The sequence below is a fragment of the Musca autumnalis genome, unplaced genomic scaffold (assembly GCF_047663935.1).
Source record: "Musca autumnalis isolate F117 unplaced genomic scaffold, ASM4766393v1 scaffold_5, whole genome shotgun sequence".
Taxonomy (NCBI): Eukaryota; Metazoa; Arthropoda; class Insecta; order Diptera; family Muscidae; genus Musca; species Musca autumnalis.
Window position 1 is genome coordinate 1,508,197 of NW_027412088.1, and position 19,689 is coordinate 1,527,885.

Here is a 19,689-nt window from a genome sequence, read left to right on the forward strand (position 1 = left end):
TTATTACCCATGGAGGACATAATGACCGAGTTCTCAAATTGTTTCATCGATTGGACCCGATCACCATAAAATTTCATTTATAAGGTTTTTAGATCAAATGAAAAAAATTAGGGCGTAGGCGTTGAAAAAAAAAACTATTTTGGTCTCCGTAGTATACATACATACATCATCTGTACATGTCCATTTAATAGGGAGATTGATGGGGATAAGTCTTACGCAAAGCCTATAAAATTTATACAATAGACATTCAAAAATTAAATTTAGGAAAACTTGAATAAATTTAAGTAAGGATATATTTAAATTCAAAACAAATAGACAAATGGAGAATGGTCATTGTGTTCTAAAAACCTAAAAAGTATAATCAGATACTGTAAAAATTTTTTAAAGGAAAAAAACTTTGGAGATATAATATTTACGTTTTCATTGTCTCCCCACCCTTTTCCCACAAAAATTTGTTTTTAATATTCCATATAATTTAAAAAAAAAAAAATACTTCAAATTACATTCAAAATACATGAAAACAGCAAAAAGAAAAGGAGCATGTAATTTATATTAGAAATTGTGATTATGTTTGTCTTGATTTACACCATCCATTCATGGGCAAGGTGAGAGTAAAGCTGGGTACACATTGTCAGTTTTGAATGACAGCTTTGTTGTTGCTTGCTAGTGTGGCCGTTCATTTTTGTCATTCATCATATAACCACAAAATATTTTGTGGTTGCTGGACGGTTGGACAGTTATCGATAACTGCAAAAAATCGTCATTTAAAATTGACAATGTGTACTGTACTTAAGAAAACCCCTTACTTCCGTCACACTCAAGCCTTTGAATTACTTTGTTTGCTTTCATAACTACGTACACGAATTAATACCTTCGTCCGACACTGCATGTAATTCAAATAACATATTGGCCTGTTCCTTTACTTTTGAAAGTGATAAAACCGGCAAAAATAGCAAAAGTTGTAATATTTCCTGCCTTATTCCTGGGTAAACATCGCCATATTTCCACACTAATAAGTTAAAGTTGTTTTAATAAAATATTAAAACAACGACTATGGGATTAAGCCCGATTATTTTGAAAAACAAAACACTGTAAATTATTTTTTTAATTATTTATTTTTATTTTTTTAGTAAATAAGAACCCAATAACCACAAATATCGGTAACATTTAAATGCTTTTAATTTCGGTAATTAACGAAAAAATTTCGGTATGTTAACATCGAAAATAAAGTTGTGGCTAAGTCCTACTGATAAAAACATTACTGTCAAATAGAACATTGGTGGCGTTTATTTAATTGGGATAGCTGTTACAATTTTGATTTTTCAAAATAGTCTGGCTTAATCCCTTTTGTTGTTTTAATATTTAAAACAACAAGTTTATTAGTGGAGAAGGTTTGGCATTTGTTCGCCAAGGGGTAAGGCAAGGAAGACTAGTTTCGATCCACGCCACTGGATCTCATCAGTTCCCTTGCCTTACCCCTTGGCGAACAAATGCCAAACCTTCTCCACTAATAAACTTGTTGTTTTAAATATTAAAACAACAAAAGGGATTAAGCCAGACTATTTTGAAAAATCATTACTGTCAACTTTTATTGATACTTTTCATTCATAATTTTACGTTTAATTATTACCGATTTTTTGGTAACTCAAAAAACGTGTTACAGAATTCCACTACTGGTAAGAAAGGTTTTTTTGGTACCCTTATATGGAAGCTACATCAAAACCTGGACCTATGTGGACAATTTTCAGTGCAAAAAATTTCCGACTGCTGGGAACCCCAAATGCCAAATTATGACCAATTTGAGTAGAAAAAGTACATGAAAACTTTAAAATGTTTGAAATTTGATTGTACGTTATATAGGGGTTATATCAAAATTTGGTCTTATGTCCATAATTTTTGGTGGGGAATTTTTTGGACCATTCGTTGGCAACTCCGAATGTCAATTTACAGACAATTCTGGCTAAAAATTTAAATAAAAGCACCAAAATACGTGAAATCGGGTGGGGGCTGTAGGAAAAATGGACTCATATTGGTTTTCGATTCATATTCATGTGTTGTCATTCAAATCGGAAAATTGGGCAAAGCTTCAAAATAACTGCAAAGTTTTAGTTTGATTGGTCAACTGCAACTGTGGAAAAGTGTTACTCGAATGTAAACCATACAGACAACAAAGCAAGTTAAATAAAACAACGTCATAATAAAAACAAACACAAACCTATTCTTCTTAAATTAACAATTTTCACAAAAAAAAACTTTATGTATATTAAACATTTTTTTCGATTTAAATTTACAACATATTTTGACAGATATTAGGAGGCGCCTTATTGTATGTTCTTATGTTTGGTTCATGATTTGGATCTTTTTCACAAACTCCCTCACCTACCAATTGTAAATCAAGGCAAATTTGAAAAATAATTTGAGTGGGGACTAGTTTGGAATTCCGATCGGTGGATTTTTTTTTGTATTTTAGCAATCAATGGGAAAAGTGTCAAATATGTACATATGTATGTATTTAGGGGTATAACTTCTTAATTTTTTTTTCAAATATGGAATGTACCACAGCAGAGCCATGTAGGGCACAAACATATTCTAAATACGATATCAATTGTCGAGAATTGTATGAATCGACAAAAATCCTATTTGGGTTTTGTTTTATTAGATCGACTTTGGATTTTATGGCCTCATCTTAACATGGTTAAATATTGGTTTTTTAAAACAAATCGGGGCTTTATCTCTGAAATCAATACAAATCACGTTTTGACCTCTGCAGTAAAATTTAAAGTAAGATCAAGAAGAAAATACTTATATACTATATACTATACTATACTATACTAGTGCCTCAAAATTTATAATATCAAATTCCATAATTATCGTTTCCATTATTAGGTCAGAAACTTTTCTAGTAGCGAATGTACTGTACAACTCTTCAGCACATGTCATTGTTCTAAAATGCCTCTATAACGTTGTTTAAGGCATATTTTCCAAAGTCAATCTGATAAATATATCAACAATGTAGAGAAATCCGTAATATGAACAGAAAATTATTTAATCATTTTAGAGTTACTGAATTGCTGAGCTCATTATTTGGAAGATTTTTGCAAAGGATTGCGTGGTCAACTCCCAATAGTTTAGCGGCTACTGACCAAAATTCAAGATATTATTTCACATTTTCTATATTTTATCGATTTTAATTTCAATACAGGAATGGTAGTTTTAGACCGATTTATATATCCAAACGCAATCTAAGAAGATAAAACTCACCTAGGGTTTTTTGGTTTTTTATTCTCAATAACAAAATAAAAATGCCTATAAAAAGTAGTTAGCATCTAATATAAATATCAATCCATATGTACATATCACTCATTTACTCAAAGAGTGACACATCTCAAAAAATCCAGTTTCGAGAAAAAAGAGTTTTAAATTTAAGGCGATAACTACTTGGACCATATGATTTAAAGTGTTTTAGTGCTTCATAGACTCAAAAAAAAACGTTTTTGTTAAATTATTCCAAACTCGTAGTAAATGAACTGTAACTCGTTGAGTTTTAGAGATATAAGCATGAAAATTTGACACAAGAAAAAATAGAAGTTGTAGAAAAAATCGAAATTGCTATCTCAGAATACGTATTTTTGAGTTATGCCACTCTTTGAGTAAATAAGCGATATGTATTTTTAATCTAAAGGTTTGAAGAGACCGCATTATTATACATAAATAAAAATGAAAGTATCTTAAAAAGTTAGTTCGGTGTGTTAACATTTTTCCTACATGGCAAAGGTCGGTTGTATTGCAGTCAAAAAAGTTATATCCCTGAAGTACATACATATGTATGTACGTATATAAAAATATATGTATGGTGTATTTATGTACAGGATGCAAGTGGTACGATATTCTGTATATTGTTTATTTTCTGTGTGCACAGATTATTTGATTTATTTTTTTTACCGTCAACTGGCTTTTCTATGTGTATCTGTATATTGCCTGCTAGTCGTCCATGTTGGATGCATAGATGATGATTGGTGTTGTCGGTTGGTTGGATGGGTGCGAAATAGATTTTGGGATATTCAAAATGTCATTTGTTTAGTTACATTCAGAATTTGAAATGAAATCGAAATAAATTAAAATGGAGCACACAGGAGGTAACAATGACACTGACCTATAGATATGGAAGGGATTTCAATTAAGTTACACTGAAGTTCGTTAACTGGTCGAATGAAAAGATTGATTGATTGATTGAAGGATGATGCAAGTAAAATACATTGATGGTGGCATTACGTGTTGTGAATGTGGTTTCCCTGCAAGCATATGTAAGTGAGTTTCTCACTTCATCTTCTAATAATAATCTACTTCGACACTTCTTTGTAAAAGTGGCGTTATTATGATTCATGCTGAATTCATACTTTAAGGGGTTATGGCCACTTACAAAATCGAATTTATTTATTTAAAGTACAGGTAGTATAGAATATGTTGCGAGGCGATCGGGCCAAAATTAGCTGAGATATAGGTTAGTTGTTGTGATTTGTATGTAACATCGAAGTTTTAAAAGCGGTTTTCTCGCGGCATTTTTGAATGCGGTGCCTACTGTAGCTCGAAAACGGATGATCCGACCTTCATATGTTTCTTGCAAAAAATTCATGAACAATGTCAATTTTCGTGCTCAATAAGTGGTCATAACGGGTGAGTATGCCCATTTTTGTTTTGACTGTCGATTTTTCCTCATATATAGGCTGGTTGCTAGTGTGGCCGTTCAGTCATCAAGCAACCGCTACCGCAAAATGTTTTGTGATTGTTAGATAGTTTGACAGTACCGTTTGATTCCGAAAAATCTACAGTCAAAACTGATGGTGGGTACCCCGCTTTAAAGGTACATTGGAATAAACTACTGGTCCCTGACACAAATCGCGACAATCCGTAAAAATTACTTGCTATTTGGTTCCCTCGATATTTTTTCTTGATTTTCGAAGTCTGTGTAACTTTAAATAATTCTTCATTTTTGTTGGTTACGTGGATAATAAATATATTCTAAGAGATTTTCCACGCAAAATTTAACTTTCACTTTTTTGAAGGCATTTTCTCGTGGCTCTAGTCTAAATATTTATGAATGACATTTTTCAAAAATAATAATTGCCAAAGATGTAAATGCTGTGATTTATTCCCAATGAAAACCTCCTTAATATGGTGTTTTTTTAATACTAACACCGTTTAATCCAAATCCCGTTAAATCGTAGTTTCTGATAACTCTTTGCACTAATTATTGTAAATAGACTTCGAAAGAGCAATGAGCAAGAGCCGCAAACAGAAAACTATATATTTATTTATTTCATTTCTCATATGTCCAGTCTTTCGACCTTAAGGCTGTATACTACAATTGCTTAATTTCAATTTTGCAAATATTATTTCGTTGTTTTATATTTTTTGTGGATTCCTCGCTACAAAAACTTTTTACATCAAGAGAAGACTAAGGCCTGAATTTGCTTTCTGGGTAACCTGGATAAATGAACCATGATCGGAACTATATACAGAAACAAGTTATGATGTGATGGTTTTATGACATTGCTGATATTTCCAAAAATAGTTCTTAATTGTCCCAAAAAACAAATTTACTTCCGAAGTACTACTAATGTTGACCGATATAAATGCACATAATTTCCTTTGCTGCCTTTGTTTTACACAGTATCATTGTTATCCTGTCCTATAAAAATAGCTTTTTGTAAGCAATCTGTACATAAAAGTAAACAACAGCTCTGAAAAATCAAATAAATAAAGTCCTTGATTTGTTGTTTTTGCTTTTCGCAACACTGTATGTACTTTGTGGTCTCAGTTTTCCAATTTTATATGTGAAGAACACACACAACAATACACACACAAACACACCCACAATCAACTTGAACACAAAATGATTAAGCACACACACTGTTACACAAATAATATGGGCTTTGAAAGTGGGATTACTTTAAAAAACAAACACAAAAACATAAAAAATACTGATCGAAATAATATATCAGTGATTAAAAAGAAATGCTCTGGACGAAGTTCACACACACACCCACATTAAATATACTAATAGGTATACCTATTAGACGAAAGTTTTTCTTTTGTGGACTTACCAATGCTGGTATCGTAGGCATGCAGGTATTCTGACGTCATAAATTGTGAAACCAAAGAACTTTTACCCACCGCTGGGCCACCCATCATAAGCACTCTGGAAGAACAAAAACAATAATTAAGTAACCACAGGAGGTCACAAACGGTATTCGAAAGTTATGAAAAGAATGGGTGCATACCTGTAGGGCCCATTGCCAGGATTGGAAGTGCTACTTTCTCGACTTGATGCTAAACTGTGGGTGGCGGAATTACGTGTTGATTGCGTTACTTGGGGAGCGGTGAGATGTTCATTACTGCAAGTGCAATAAATAATAGAAGTACTTTCAAAAATAAATTGTTTCTACTGTCATTTACCTGGAATTCGAGCTGGCCACACTGTTATTGGAACGACTGCGACGACTCTTTAATGAATCTCCACGATTTATTACACCTTTTCCTGTTATAGAGAAATGCCGCAGTCTGTAGTATTCTTCTTCGACGCCTGTATTTGGCATTGACGCCACTCTGTTGCAACAAAGAAATGAAAATGTGAAAAATGCATTGTTTTACAAAGACGAAGTAGAAGAACGAGGAGTAATGAGAATTACACACATATGCATTTAATATCATATACATGTATGTATGTATGTTTATGTGTGTCTAACAAGACGTCAGTCGTCAGTTAGTTAGTTGCCTTTGATAAAGATAAATCAATTGCAGCTAAAATGTACTCGGCGCACCTTGAAATACATACCTTGAACGCTGTTGTGGCAAACACAACTGATTTGGTCTACCCGACGCCCGACTGCCAGGAGTTTTAACAGACTGTGATCGGCTGTGGTGGGGCGAGCCATATCTGTATGAAATAATGAAAGCGTTTAAACCTTTAAGTAATAATGTCCGCTTATGCGGTGACCTACCTCATTTCAAAATCTCGCAACTCTTCTAGTGTTAGGGTATTGGTTACATCCAATAATTGCCTTATGTTATCATCACGCTTTTGTTGTTGATAGTGTTGACCTCCCATGGCGGCTGTCGTCTGATTTATCTGTTGGGAATTACGTTTACGTCCGGTCATTGTTGTTGCATTTTGTTGTGGTTCTTTGTCTTGTTCCACGCTTATAAAGTCATTTTCGCTTTTTATCAAAAGCGTTTCTATAGTACTATCTAGGCTAAGTGATGGCTGTAAAGAAAATAATAATAACAACATGTGATTAGTGCCATCAACGAATATCCCGAAAATGTAACAAAGGAAAAATGAAGCCCGGTGCTGATGATTTAATATGCTATTGAAATAACTTTGATTTATTAGTGGGGAAAAATAACATTACATTACGATAAGATGTTTTAGATCTCGATTATTCGAAAATGTCCTTCAAGAAGTGTGTCCGTGTACTCCATAATTTGTACACGCAGAAAAAAAATGGAGCAAACAAATAATATGTTTGGGTGCAAACAAATAATGTGTTTGGATCCAAACTTATTATTTGTTTGCAACAGTCCTAACATAACATATCGCTCATTTACTCAAAGAGTGACACTTCTCAAAAAATCTAGTTTCGAGAAAAACGCGTTTTGAGTTGGCGTTTGAAATTTGACTTCCCAACTTTTCATATTTATTTCTTTATCAAATACATATGTACCCAGCAAAAATTCGGATCCGTTAGTCATTATGTAAACCATTACAAAGTAATGTAAACAAAAAAAAATACTTAAATTACTCCTTATTAAGTTATGAGTACGGTGGCACAGAGCTAGTGTGTCCGACTACAAATCAGAGTGTTGTGTGTTCAACGCTCACCGCCGGCAGGGTACGTTTTGTTAAAAAAAAAAACAATGAACACTTAGTGGTGCACATGTAAACATTGAAACAACCCTTAATATTCGTGTGCGTGACCTAGTATGTCGTGTGTTCGGCTACAAAGCAGAAGTTCGTGTTTTCAAATCCAGTAAGGGGCGAAATAAAATAAAAGTATGAAGTGTGTTGAAATTGAAAACAAATTCCTGTTCTAAAAATAAAAAAATAAATATTTTTTTTAACATATAGCTTATTTTTCAACTTCCAGTGGCAGTAGAATAACCAGTTATTCTAGTGGTCATACAATAAATAGTAATTCAGTGCGACATGCCCTTGTTAAAATAATGGGTTTGTAAGTAGTTACGGCTGCCAAAAATCCCTTACAAAACCCATTATTTTGCTAGTATTTTTTTGCTGGGTATGTATGTGCATCCAATATTGTGCAGAATATTTCACGGTAACGTCCCAGCAAACCAATCGTATCGACATCGTAACGAAATCGGAACACAATTCGAACCCTACGCCCGCCGTCGGATCCGAAATCGTAACGATATCTTAACGAAAGTTGTATGGAGTGGTTGACATAATTTCGGAACGAAATGTCGGAGCGAAATCGGATCGATTTCGTTCAGAATTTGGAACGAAATCGGAAGAAAATCCTCGGGAAATTCGGAATGCGAATTTTTTCCTCCGAATGTTCGTACAGATTTCTGAACGATTTCGGAACAATGTCGTATGAAAATCTGAGGTAACTTCCAAATCTTCGTAGAGATTTCTGAACGATTTTGGAACAATGTCGTATGAATATCCAAAAAAAAAAAATTTTTTTCCTGACGTCTCTTTTTTATTGATCAATTTTTCTTTTTTATGTTTTTTATTGGAAGATTGTAATTTCAAACGTATCTAATAATTTTCACTGCTGTTATCATTTTTTAGTGATAGTAGGACAATGTAAACTTTGTGTACGAATATGTTGAGTCTATCAGCACTAGCTTGAATTATTATATGCTGCATTTATATTTAAAATAGTTAAAAATTTTATATGCGAATTTTATAACCAACCATTTTGTTTTTCGACAACAAACTAAAATGTTGCTTGTTAGATACATACAAAAGGTGGATGTTGGGCGAAGGGAAATTTATTTCCGACATATCGATCCGAATTCGTGCCGAAATCGGAAGAAAAACATTAGCATATTCGAAGGGAAATTTACATCCGACATACTCTCCGAAATCGGAACGAAATCTGAACGAAATCCCCTAAGAAAAATCGTATAGAAATCGGAAAGAAATCTGAACGATTTTGTTTCCGAAATTGTTTCGATGTGTCGGACATCCGACATTTGGTTTGCTGGGTAATTATTTTCACTATTGTTATCATTTTGTAGTTATAGTAGAACAATGTAAACTTTGTGCACGACTATGTTGAGTCTATCAGCACTAGCTTGAATTATTATATGTTGCATTTATATTTAAATTACATCCGACATACTCTCCGAAATCGGAACGAAATCTCCTACGAAAAATCGTATAGAAATCGGAAAGAATTCTGAACGATTTTGTTTCCGAAATTGTTCCGATGTGTCGGACATCCGACATTTGGTTTGCTGGGGTTGTAAAACTAAATATGTACATGTGTACGTCACAATGTATATTTTTAGGCTAATTGCCCACGAACAAATTTTGTCTTGACTTGATTTATGATCTTTTTATATTTTATGTCACCTTCTCTGACTGTCAGATTTAATTTAAGAACCGATGACCTCGCCCTTGTCTTCTGAAGAGAACAATAAAAAGTACAACAACAATTTTGTTCTAAGCCACATATGTAGGTATGTATGTACATATATGCGGACACTGTTGAAGATTTTCCACAACAATTTTACCTTTTTTCGAAAGGAAAGTTTTTTACAGATGCGTTTATATAACGTCGTCATTGTAGTTCTTTATATTTTTTCTCACTATAGTTGTTGTGTTGTAATGTGCCTTTCACTGTTTTTTTTAAGATGCCATTTATAGCTAAAATCTGTTGAATTTATTTTATTTATATACGTATTTATTTTGTTTATATTTGTTATGTGGTCGTTTGTGTATATTTTGTTTTTTTTTTGCAATAAACACTTGAAAATAATTGGAAGGAATATTGATGATAATATAGAACTTTGTTCGAAATGTTTATAAATTAATTTTCTCCGAACTTTTTCTTTTTTGTTTAATAGATTTTGTTGTAATTAAAATATTCTGTTTTGTTGTTATTTTTTAAGAATTGTGTGTGAATTTTCTTGGCGGAATTGTCTGTTTTGTGTGTGCCTTTAACCACGTATCGTAAACAAATAATAAGAGATCGTACAACTGTTTCCATTTTTATATGAACTATATATGTAGGTTAGTATTCTGTGCCGATTGTGTGTGAAGGAAAAGATCATCGCCAGCGGAGAGAGACACGCACATATTGAGAGAGAAAGACCACAAGATTTTTCGTGGAAAAATGACATGAATGTGAACTTTTCCACATAAAAATAATCAAAAACTGTTTGTCTTCTACACCATTTACAGATGCGATGGTGATTCCGTAAAAACCACAAAGGCAGATAGGTAGATAGTCAGATTAAATCGTGCATTTGGTATTCGGCAGGATTCGGGCACCAATCTGTGATTATTGTGCTGTTAGTGCGTATTGACACATTATTACGTGTATATTTTCTCTACAAACATTTTGTATCGCGTAAAGGTAAGGTCACATTAGACAAATATTTGCTCCACCGAACGGCAGTGTGCGCTTACTGAGGGCAAGTGAGCATACATTTCAATGCATTAATTACACTCACTTGCTCTCAGTAAGCGCACACTGCCGGTCGCTGGAGCAAATATTTGCCTGATGTGACCTTACCTTAAGGATAATTGGCGATTCACCAGGAAGATCTAGTGAATGGCAGAAGAGCGCGCCTAAACATCGAATCATGGAAGATCTTTAGAAAAAGTAAATATAAAGAACAAATTATAAGAAATTTAATTATTTATTCTTCTTTGTTTTTTGTTTCATTCATTTTTGTCGTTGAGATTTTTAATTATCCCTTATGTTGTGGTGGAGCACAGAAGAAAAATCTGATCAAAAATCGTCCAACAATCTTCCAAATGTTTGCAGGGTTGTTGCTGTTTTGTTTTTATTGTATTTGGCTGACTTTTTACACGTTTTACATACTCAGTAAATGTCGCCTATATTACACTCAGGTGTATTTTGCCACTCTTGCAAATGTTGATGTTGTCCGACCTGCGAATCGAACGCGGGCATTCAGCGTACAAGGTGGGTGTGCATACCACCATTAGAACCATTAATTTATTGTTGTGTTCCAGAACCTGCAAAATAGTACTATTTTTTTCAATTTTGTGCTAGAAAATCGTTCCCGTATTCCAAAATGTAGCTAAAATTGCACTCTGTTTAAAACGAAATGGCACTAAATGATGCTATCTTCTGTTATTTTCTATCACACCAATTTGTCTGAGTAGAAAATAGTAGCTTGTTTGATGGTTGGCTGATACGTTGATTTGACATTTCGCCAGATTTTTTACAAGTTCTGCCATTTTTCCGTTCCAATATATTTTGAATTAATTTTGACGGTAAACAGAATTTTTGACAGTTTGCTATTTGGCTAGCTTTACCATTAAAAAAGTACGGGATTAACGCATATATTTTCTTTGCAACGTTGCAGAAACAAAACTAAAGAACTATTAAAGCAAATAACAATTTGCTGAATCGACCTACTGTAGGGAACTGAAATGTTTGAATATCATAGAATATGTATGCATTTATTTTGTGTATAGGAGGAAAATGTTACATAAGCCGAAAGAAAGTATAGACATTTATGGACTGTTTCACTAAGACGATTCGAATATAAATTCGTTCGAACTACTAGCAAACTTCTGCTTTTTTTGAAACATATTCGAAAGGAGTTTGGTAGTAATTCAAATGAATTTGAATAATCTTAGAGAAACAGACCATTATATGTATATTATTTCCTTTATTTCAAATTCGTTTCAAATTTTCATAGAACAAGAATTGATAATAATCAACTAATGATTTTTAATGCGAGATTTTCGACTGTCAGCCAGTTGTAAAAGTCAAAAATGTCAGTCGTTAGAAGTATTGTAGCTCTAAGGCAGCAGAAATTATGTATATGTCAATAACTGCTAAAACTGTTGGGAGTTGAGCCAAGTCACCTTTACAAAAAATCTCCTAAATAATTCCTTAGATCATTACGAAGCTCTAAAATCCATCTTATATTATGACTTTTACAAAATATTCGTACACTAATACTTTTTATTTGCGTGAATGATTGGTTCCGACGAACTTCAAGGCAAATCGAAACTCATGTTTTCACATACATATTTGTGCGAAGCATTTTTTAATTAGTTTAAATTTATTCCGATTTTTTTTCTGCCTTCTTAAAAAATCCAAAACATGTGGTTTTTAATATTTATTGATAAATATTTTATGCAAATGATACTATTATTAACATATAAAAACATCAAAATCAGTTCATTTACAACAAACTTAACTACAATTGTTTAACTGACTTTTAAACCTCATTTTCTGCGGTACATTATGTGATTCTTCCTATTATTTGTTATTAACGCAAATCGAGGCAACACAAATCCATATATTAGTGTATATCAAACACTGTTGACACGGACATTTAAAGTTAATTCCAAGAAGGTACACCTTGAAATTTAACGATCACTTTTAACTTTAAGTTAACCGGAATGCTATGCTTCCATTCCATATTTCTAATTTGGAGACCGTATCTGTAACCGCTCTATAGATATTCGCATATAAAATCTATAGGTTTTGGAGATACCCACGATTCTGATGCTATATATCCAGATCAACGCGGATTTCAAAAATTTATTTTACTTTCAGGCGATGCTGTAATATACTTGGAACTTTTCAGGAAAATCTGTTCGGCGGTTTTTTGGGTTCATAAATTTCAAACAAACAAATTAACAACGTTACAAACATTTTCTATTTTATATACATATATGCTGTTTATATTAGAGCTTTTTGCAGGGTTAACCTTCTTTATGAGGATTTGTTTGAAATATAAGCAATGTAATTGACATTTAAAACCCAGTCGGTTTGTTAAATCCGGTTATATATAAACGGGGTATTACATACATATATAGATTTATTATTTCTCCAATCGCCGCTTTACACCCACCGTCAAAAATATTGAGTCCATTTATACTTCCTAATTATTTTCAGTGCCAAAGAAGTGAATGTTATTTCAAATTTCTTTTGCACTAATTTTTCCGCGTCTCTGTGTCTGGCGTTTCGATTGATCTTGTTTATATCGTCCAGATAATATTATTGTTGTCATATTCACGATAAACATGACATTACCACCGATTTACTAGCCTTTCACAATAAAGAATTGGGCCAGATTTCCTCAAACCGACGATGAACTCACAAATTTTGACAGAGACATGTACATATGTATGTACATATGTATGTGTATCATGAATTACCGGCCAGTCCAGAGCATCACAGTTCAGTCCCTCTTCGGATGAAATATAATAAAGTGTATTGTTATTTTATTTCCTATTAATTTCAGTTGTTGTTTTCGTTGTTGTATTCACTTTTGTTTTCTTTTACGTGGGCATGGCAAGTGAATCCCCATTTTCCTATTAACATAATATACAAACACATGTGCATACAGACAGATGTGTGAGTGTTGACAGCGTGTGGTCAAAATTTAATGCGAAATTTCCAATTTTATTTGGAGCAATTTCAGTCAAACATACATACGTATGTATGTAGCTATGTACATGTTCATACATAGTATGTGTGTGTGTGTGTAGCCAATAATTAAGTTTTAAGTTAAACAAAGTGCCTATACTTACTTGCTGGACGACAATTGTGGCTCTCGGTGGCTGAGGGCATACGGGGGTCGTTTCTAAAGGATTAGCTGTTACATTTATGGGTCCACCAGCTATATTTGTTGCTGTTGCAAGATTTATACCACCATTATTGGGGCCTGTCAATGCACCCCCTCCATCGGCAACATCATTGTATTGGCAGTCATCCAAAAAGTCGTGTGCTGCTGTATTGCTGCAGGCAACACTTTCGATTTCCTCAATGGCTGGGATGACAACACTCGTTTTATTTTTAAACGATATTTTACGCGACTGCATTGTCGACAATTTCTCAGCAAAGAAGTCCACGCGCACGTTTGGGAGCGGCGGTGTGGTGCTGCGCGAATGACTGGGACTGCTTGTAGCTGGTGATAAACAATCGCTGTTGCTGTTGTTGTTAATATTAGTGAGGTTCTTTAAATTGGAGGGACTGGGCGGTTTTAAGGCGAGATTTGAAATGGAACCATGCTTGGGTGCCATTTGTTCAAACTTTGAAGCAATATCTTCGAATTTTCTCAGTTCTATGTGGGAGTTGGGGGAATGATTGACATTGGTCGGTGAGCTGTTAATGGATTTTGGACAGAATGCATCTGATTTGGGTACATATTTTTGTGCGAAAGAATCTGAGCGCAATCGTTTGGAGTTCTTGCGGGATAATTGTTTTTGCTCTGTTTGCGAGAGCAGCGTATATTGTTGGTAAAAATCGGCAGGGTTTGTGGTTGTATCGCAGCGTTTGGTTCTCTCGTAAACGGAACAATTTTCTGCTTCATCAGTATCGCTTGTTGTGGTCGAGGAACTGGAATTTTCATTGACGGCAAAGCATTCCCTCTGTATGCGCTCATAATCAAGGGCTTCTCTGTCGAAGGGGAAAAGAATAGTGTCCTTGTAGCGTTCACTGCCTCCGGAGGACGAACTAGATGAGTATTTTCGTTGGGTTTGCGAGGTCGGGGAGAGTTGTTTGCGAGTTGGCATAGTTGAGTTGTCGAAAAAGTTGCTATCCTTAATTGTGGGCGGAGCTGAATTTACTTTCGATGTTGCTGACGAGGGTGAATGCCGTCTCTCACGCTTTGGACTTGTTCTATGGGCGGCAATTGTTGCACCGGTCGAATATCTATTGCGTTGCTTGGCGACACTAGCCTCGTTCCTTGACTTTCGTGATGTGTCACTCAAATGTATACGTTCTCCGTGAAAATGGCCGGAATACTTTTGCATCTCATATGAGTCATCATCCAGACATGTGGTAGAGACTTGCCTGTTATGTCTTTGCGAATATTTCCTCTGTTGTGGTGGACAACTTTCTTCTGTTTTGAATGTAAAACAAGTACGTGACTTGTCACTACAACGAGCAGATTTCGGCGACTGCGGCTGATCGAATGTGAAGTGTTTACCACCGCTGGATGGTGGTGGCGCCGTGTTGGGTAATCTTGGCTTATCCACATTCGTGACACTTGAGAGTGATGCATCATACTTCCGGCGGGATGACAATAATGGTGTTGTAGATGTTACATCGCCTGTCAGTATCGAGAGGCACGACTCTTGACTCTGATGAAAAAATAAACCAAAAGATAAAATTGTTAAAAATTTGACATATGTATACATATTTGTTTTTGGCGGAATTATATGTTTGCTTGCCAAACTCTAAAATCTACACGGCACAGTGATTCAGAATTCGATTTATAACTTTAGTGGACTTGAACTATACAGGCATGGAACATTAATGGGTGATATTTTCACAGAAAGACAGAAAGACATAAATGCCCGAAAACGTAACCCACAAAACCACAACTTTACAGGGAAAGCAAAAAACGTTATAAAATGAAAAACTGTTTTATAGAATATCAATCTTATAAGGGCCAGTATTTGGAGTATTATCAATCATGCACGAATAGGAGTAAGTAATGAAACTAAAACCGGAATAAGCAAAAAGCTTATGTGGAGAAAAATCAACGTTTCTTTCTTATGCGAATATCTCCGCTTCTCCATTATATTGATGGAAATTATGTTGACGTAAGTGGGCAAACAGCCGAGATATCGCCAAAGTCAGTAATATATCCAATTTTTTTAATTTTTTGTAATCACGCTATATTTTGAAATTCAGATCGGATAGTCACGAAATTTTGGATGTAGATGGGGGCCCCACGGACGAAGAAGAAGAAGCCTATTGATTTTGGTAATAGTCGGATAATATTTATTTTTTATTTATTTATTTATTTATTCCATAATGTAATAATTAAGCCTCATTAGGCCAAAATTAAAAATTTATTTAGGGGTCGGAATGGGGAAAAATTCAAAGTTTTATTCATTGTGAATATATCGGTTTCTAGTAGGGGTATTCCAACGGGAAAGCCTGTCAATGGAATAAGAACATATTACCTTTACATTGGTTTAAAGTAGGTTGGCGAAGGTAGTCAAACAAGGGAGATACCACAATAGTCGGTAATGCATCCAATTCTTCCATTTTTTGCAATCACGCTACAGGTCGTAATTTTGATCGGATGGTCACGAAATGTTGGTTGCTCATGTTAGAGAAAGAGGCATATTATGTTTGGTGGTAGTCGGATTGTATTCCGTAAAAGAATTGTTTACCAGTGGAAAGCGTATGCACAGGAGTAGTGGTGTAGGCTATCACATGGTCGGCCCGTCCCGACTATAGCCTTTGCTCACTTGTTTTTGAACATAGAAATTTCGAATTTCGATTTGGGGTTACGTCTTCGGGCATTTATGGGGACGATATGTTCCCAAAACATCCCCGAAGGGTCAATGGAGACTTCACTCACATCAATGAATGCACGCCTATTCATATTGGCTCAATGATATGGGACATACTTTCCATTGTCGAGTCCGTACGGCGCACAGTGTTGCCTCAGTGGACAAAAATCGAAAAATGTGTTCTTGACTTTTTTATAATTTTATGGTTTTATTTTATTGAGAACACTTCAAATAGGACAAACCTCAAAGATGTTGTCGATATTTGGTGTTACTATAAAGTTATAGCTCGTTAAACATAGAACATTTTTTGTATGTGACATTTACTAAAATGTATTTAAAAAAGCAACCCATGTTCATGGAAGTTTTTTAAAGAAGTTATTGACATATCCCACAACTTTTGAATAGGGAATTAAAGAGTGGTCGATAGTCTTGCAATTTATGAAAAAAAGTTTACATATAATGCGTATACATAAAGTACCGTTATGTTGATTGAAACAGTAACGTGTTATACAAAACTCACGAATTTCGCTTCTTTCATGGAGTGTATCTAAAAATTGCAGCAAATTGCAGTTTCGACCATTTGGTACATGAAACAGACATCCCTTTCGAATTAAAAAATGCAAAGTTTACATCCTATAAAATCCGATTCTCGGAGCCACAACCATATCATCATAAACAATTTGTACGAAAGGAGCAAGAATGCATGTTTTGCCTCAGTGGATAAATTCACTTGATTTGACTGCTTCGTTTTATATATCCAAATATGAAACGATTTTTAAAAAAATCGGTAAAACTGATCAGAGGCCCAAGCAAATATCGCATATTAAATTTGAAGGCGGTTCAAATAAAACTGGCTGAGTTATAGCAAAATCGGAGAAATATATATATATGGGGGCTATATCGAAATCTGATCCGATTTTTAACAAAATCACTAAAACTGATCAGAGGCCCAAGCAAATATCGCATTTTAAATTTGAAGGCGGTTCAATTAAAATTGGCTGAGTTATAGCAAAATCGGGGAAATATATATATGTGGGGGCTATATCGAAATCTGATCCGATTTTTAACAAAATCGGTAAAACTGATCAGAGGCCCAAGCAAATATCGCATATTAAATTTGAAGGCGGTACAATTAAAATTGGCTGAGTTATAGCAGAATCGGAGAACTATATAAATGGGGGATACAGTGTTGGTCACAGAATTAGCACACCTCTTTGGGGTAAAATGATTTCAGTCAGCTAAGAGTTTTGATAGGGCAAATTGAAATATTTTCGTAAACTAAATCCTTTTCTATAATGTATTAAACAGATTTAATGATATAAGTGAATAGTATTATCAGTGGTTTTTTGAAAATAAAAGTTTTGTGAAGATTCCCAATTTATCAAGGGGACATGTAATTAGCACACAATAAGATTTTTTAATTTAATTCAATTAATATACAACAATTAATTTATATTGAAGTTAATTCATATTCAAAACGTATTGAACAAATCATCTTTTGAAAGAAAAAATAATTTATCACCCCGGAATCTCAAAATATATCCCAATAGCGGACCATTTTTCGTAATGTACACTTAAACGTCAGAAAGTCGCCAAAACTTTAAAAACAAATGTACAATTGGATCTGAAATTATTGGAATTGTTAACCGATTACCGAAATTTAAATATAAAGTGCAAAAACTTTTCAAAAAGTGTTTAAGGCCGATGATTCATTCGAGAAAATGTTCGATTTGGAAGGGGTTTATAGAAAGAAGATCAATAAAATGCACCCTTATGTGAAAAAGGATCAACTTATAACACCATTTGTTATTCAAAATTACACGTCTGAATAACACCAAAGACCTATCACTACAAAACTGTCAACAAAGCACTAGGTGAAGACGTAGCACATGAGTATGTTTAAAGGTATAACCCCATTCTAACAATAAAGGATTTTGAGGTTTGCTGAAATTGGTTAAAATCCATCAAAGTAGGCATATACTATTCAAGATAAATGTTTTCTGGATTATTGATTTTAAATTTAATCGTTTTAAGCTCCGGGAAACATATTATCTTGCGGTCTCACTAGACAATTTCCCATTTGCCTTATGTTTAGAAAATTATTGAAATTTGCGTAGGTCCCATAGAGATGAACATAGGTTTATCTTGGCATACACCACGACATATCGGTAAAATTCAGTCCAGATGGATAAGTATTTATAAAATCAATAGCTCAAAGCATCATATTACAGTTTTTTATGAAAATTTTTGTGTCAAACGGACTTTACAGATGCACACTGCTGGTGGGTACATCCCACTATTCGCATATTTACAAAGATGAACAAGAATATGATGTTTTATTTGATGTTTCTATGAACTACTTGCCTCAATGAATTTGTTTACATGTGAAAAAATCGATAAAGAGCACTAAAAAAACTGAAATTTCCATCAGTCCTTAGGACCTAAGGTGTACCCCATATAATTCCCTTCAGATACTGAAATTTTGGAGACTGGTGGAGAGTATAACTAGCAGACTGGAACTTATTCCCAAACGAAAGGGATTTAAAACTGAATATGGACGAAAATATTGAAACTATTCACAATATTAGTGATTCTTTTAAGGTGTGCTAATTACGTGTCCAGTGAATTTAGGACATTTTTTTAAATTTTTGGAGGTTATTCAAATTGACAGTTATGTTTCAGTTTCTTTATTGCGTTGTATTCTTTAAGCATACTACTGAGAATATATTAGTACAAAAACTTTATTAAATACAACTACTTTTGAAGGTATTTTTAGGCAAAATAAATGTTGGTAGCAGGGTGTGCTAATTGTGTGACCAACACTGTATATCCAAATCTGAACCGATATGGACCAAAATGGGAATTTTTCATTCCTATGCCCGCATAAGTACTTGTATAAAAAGTCATCGACCTAGGTCAACACCTTCTATTTTTGTCCACGTTTACAAGGAAGCGGCAACACTGTGCGGCGTGTCTTGCGACACCACTTGTTGGGAAGTTTTTCATGGCCTTAAATACTCAGGAAATGTAAAAGCCAGAAATACACTGGTCAGTGATTGAACCTAGGGTGTCCAAAAAACCGGATTTTTGAAACAAAACGGTTTTCGGTTAACCGAAATTTTTGAATTTTTTCAAAAAACGGTTTTCGGTTTTCAAAAATGTTCAAACCGGCTAACCGGTTTTGTAAAATA

The 19,689-nt window shown here is 34.2% G+C and overlaps 2 protein-coding genes across 7 annotated transcripts in view; one reads left to right on the forward strand and one right to left on the reverse strand.

The window, feature by feature from the left end:
- The window catches only part of LOC141406737 (uncharacterized), a 95,233-nt gene that overhangs the window by 55,489 nt on the left and 20,055 nt on the right, over positions 1 to 19,689 (forward strand). The gene's annotated exons all lie outside the window — the stretch shown is intronic.
- The window catches only part of Rgk1 (Rad, Gem/Kir family member 1), a 79,473-nt gene that overhangs the window by 10,128 nt on the left and 49,656 nt on the right, over positions 1 to 19,689 (reverse strand). For 5 of the 6 annotated variants that reach the window (XM_073992698.1, XM_073992695.1, XM_073992697.1 and 2 more), the window contains exons 7-12: positions 13,778 to 15,331; positions 7,002 to 7,264; positions 6,836 to 6,937; positions 6,457 to 6,606; positions 6,282 to 6,395; positions 6,105 to 6,199 (exon numbers count right to left, since the gene is read on the reverse strand). In XM_073992698.1, coding sequence (XP_073848799.1) covers positions 6,105 to 6,199; positions 6,282 to 6,395; positions 6,457 to 6,606; positions 6,836 to 6,937; positions 7,002 to 7,264; positions 13,778 to 15,331 — 2,278 coding nt within the window. Of the gene's footprint in view, positions 1 to 6,104; positions 6,200 to 6,281; positions 6,396 to 6,456; positions 6,607 to 6,835; positions 6,938 to 7,001; positions 7,265 to 9,765; positions 10,261 to 13,777; positions 15,332 to 19,689 lie in introns of those variants that run through there. The other variant, XM_073992701.1, reaches the window with a different exon arrangement.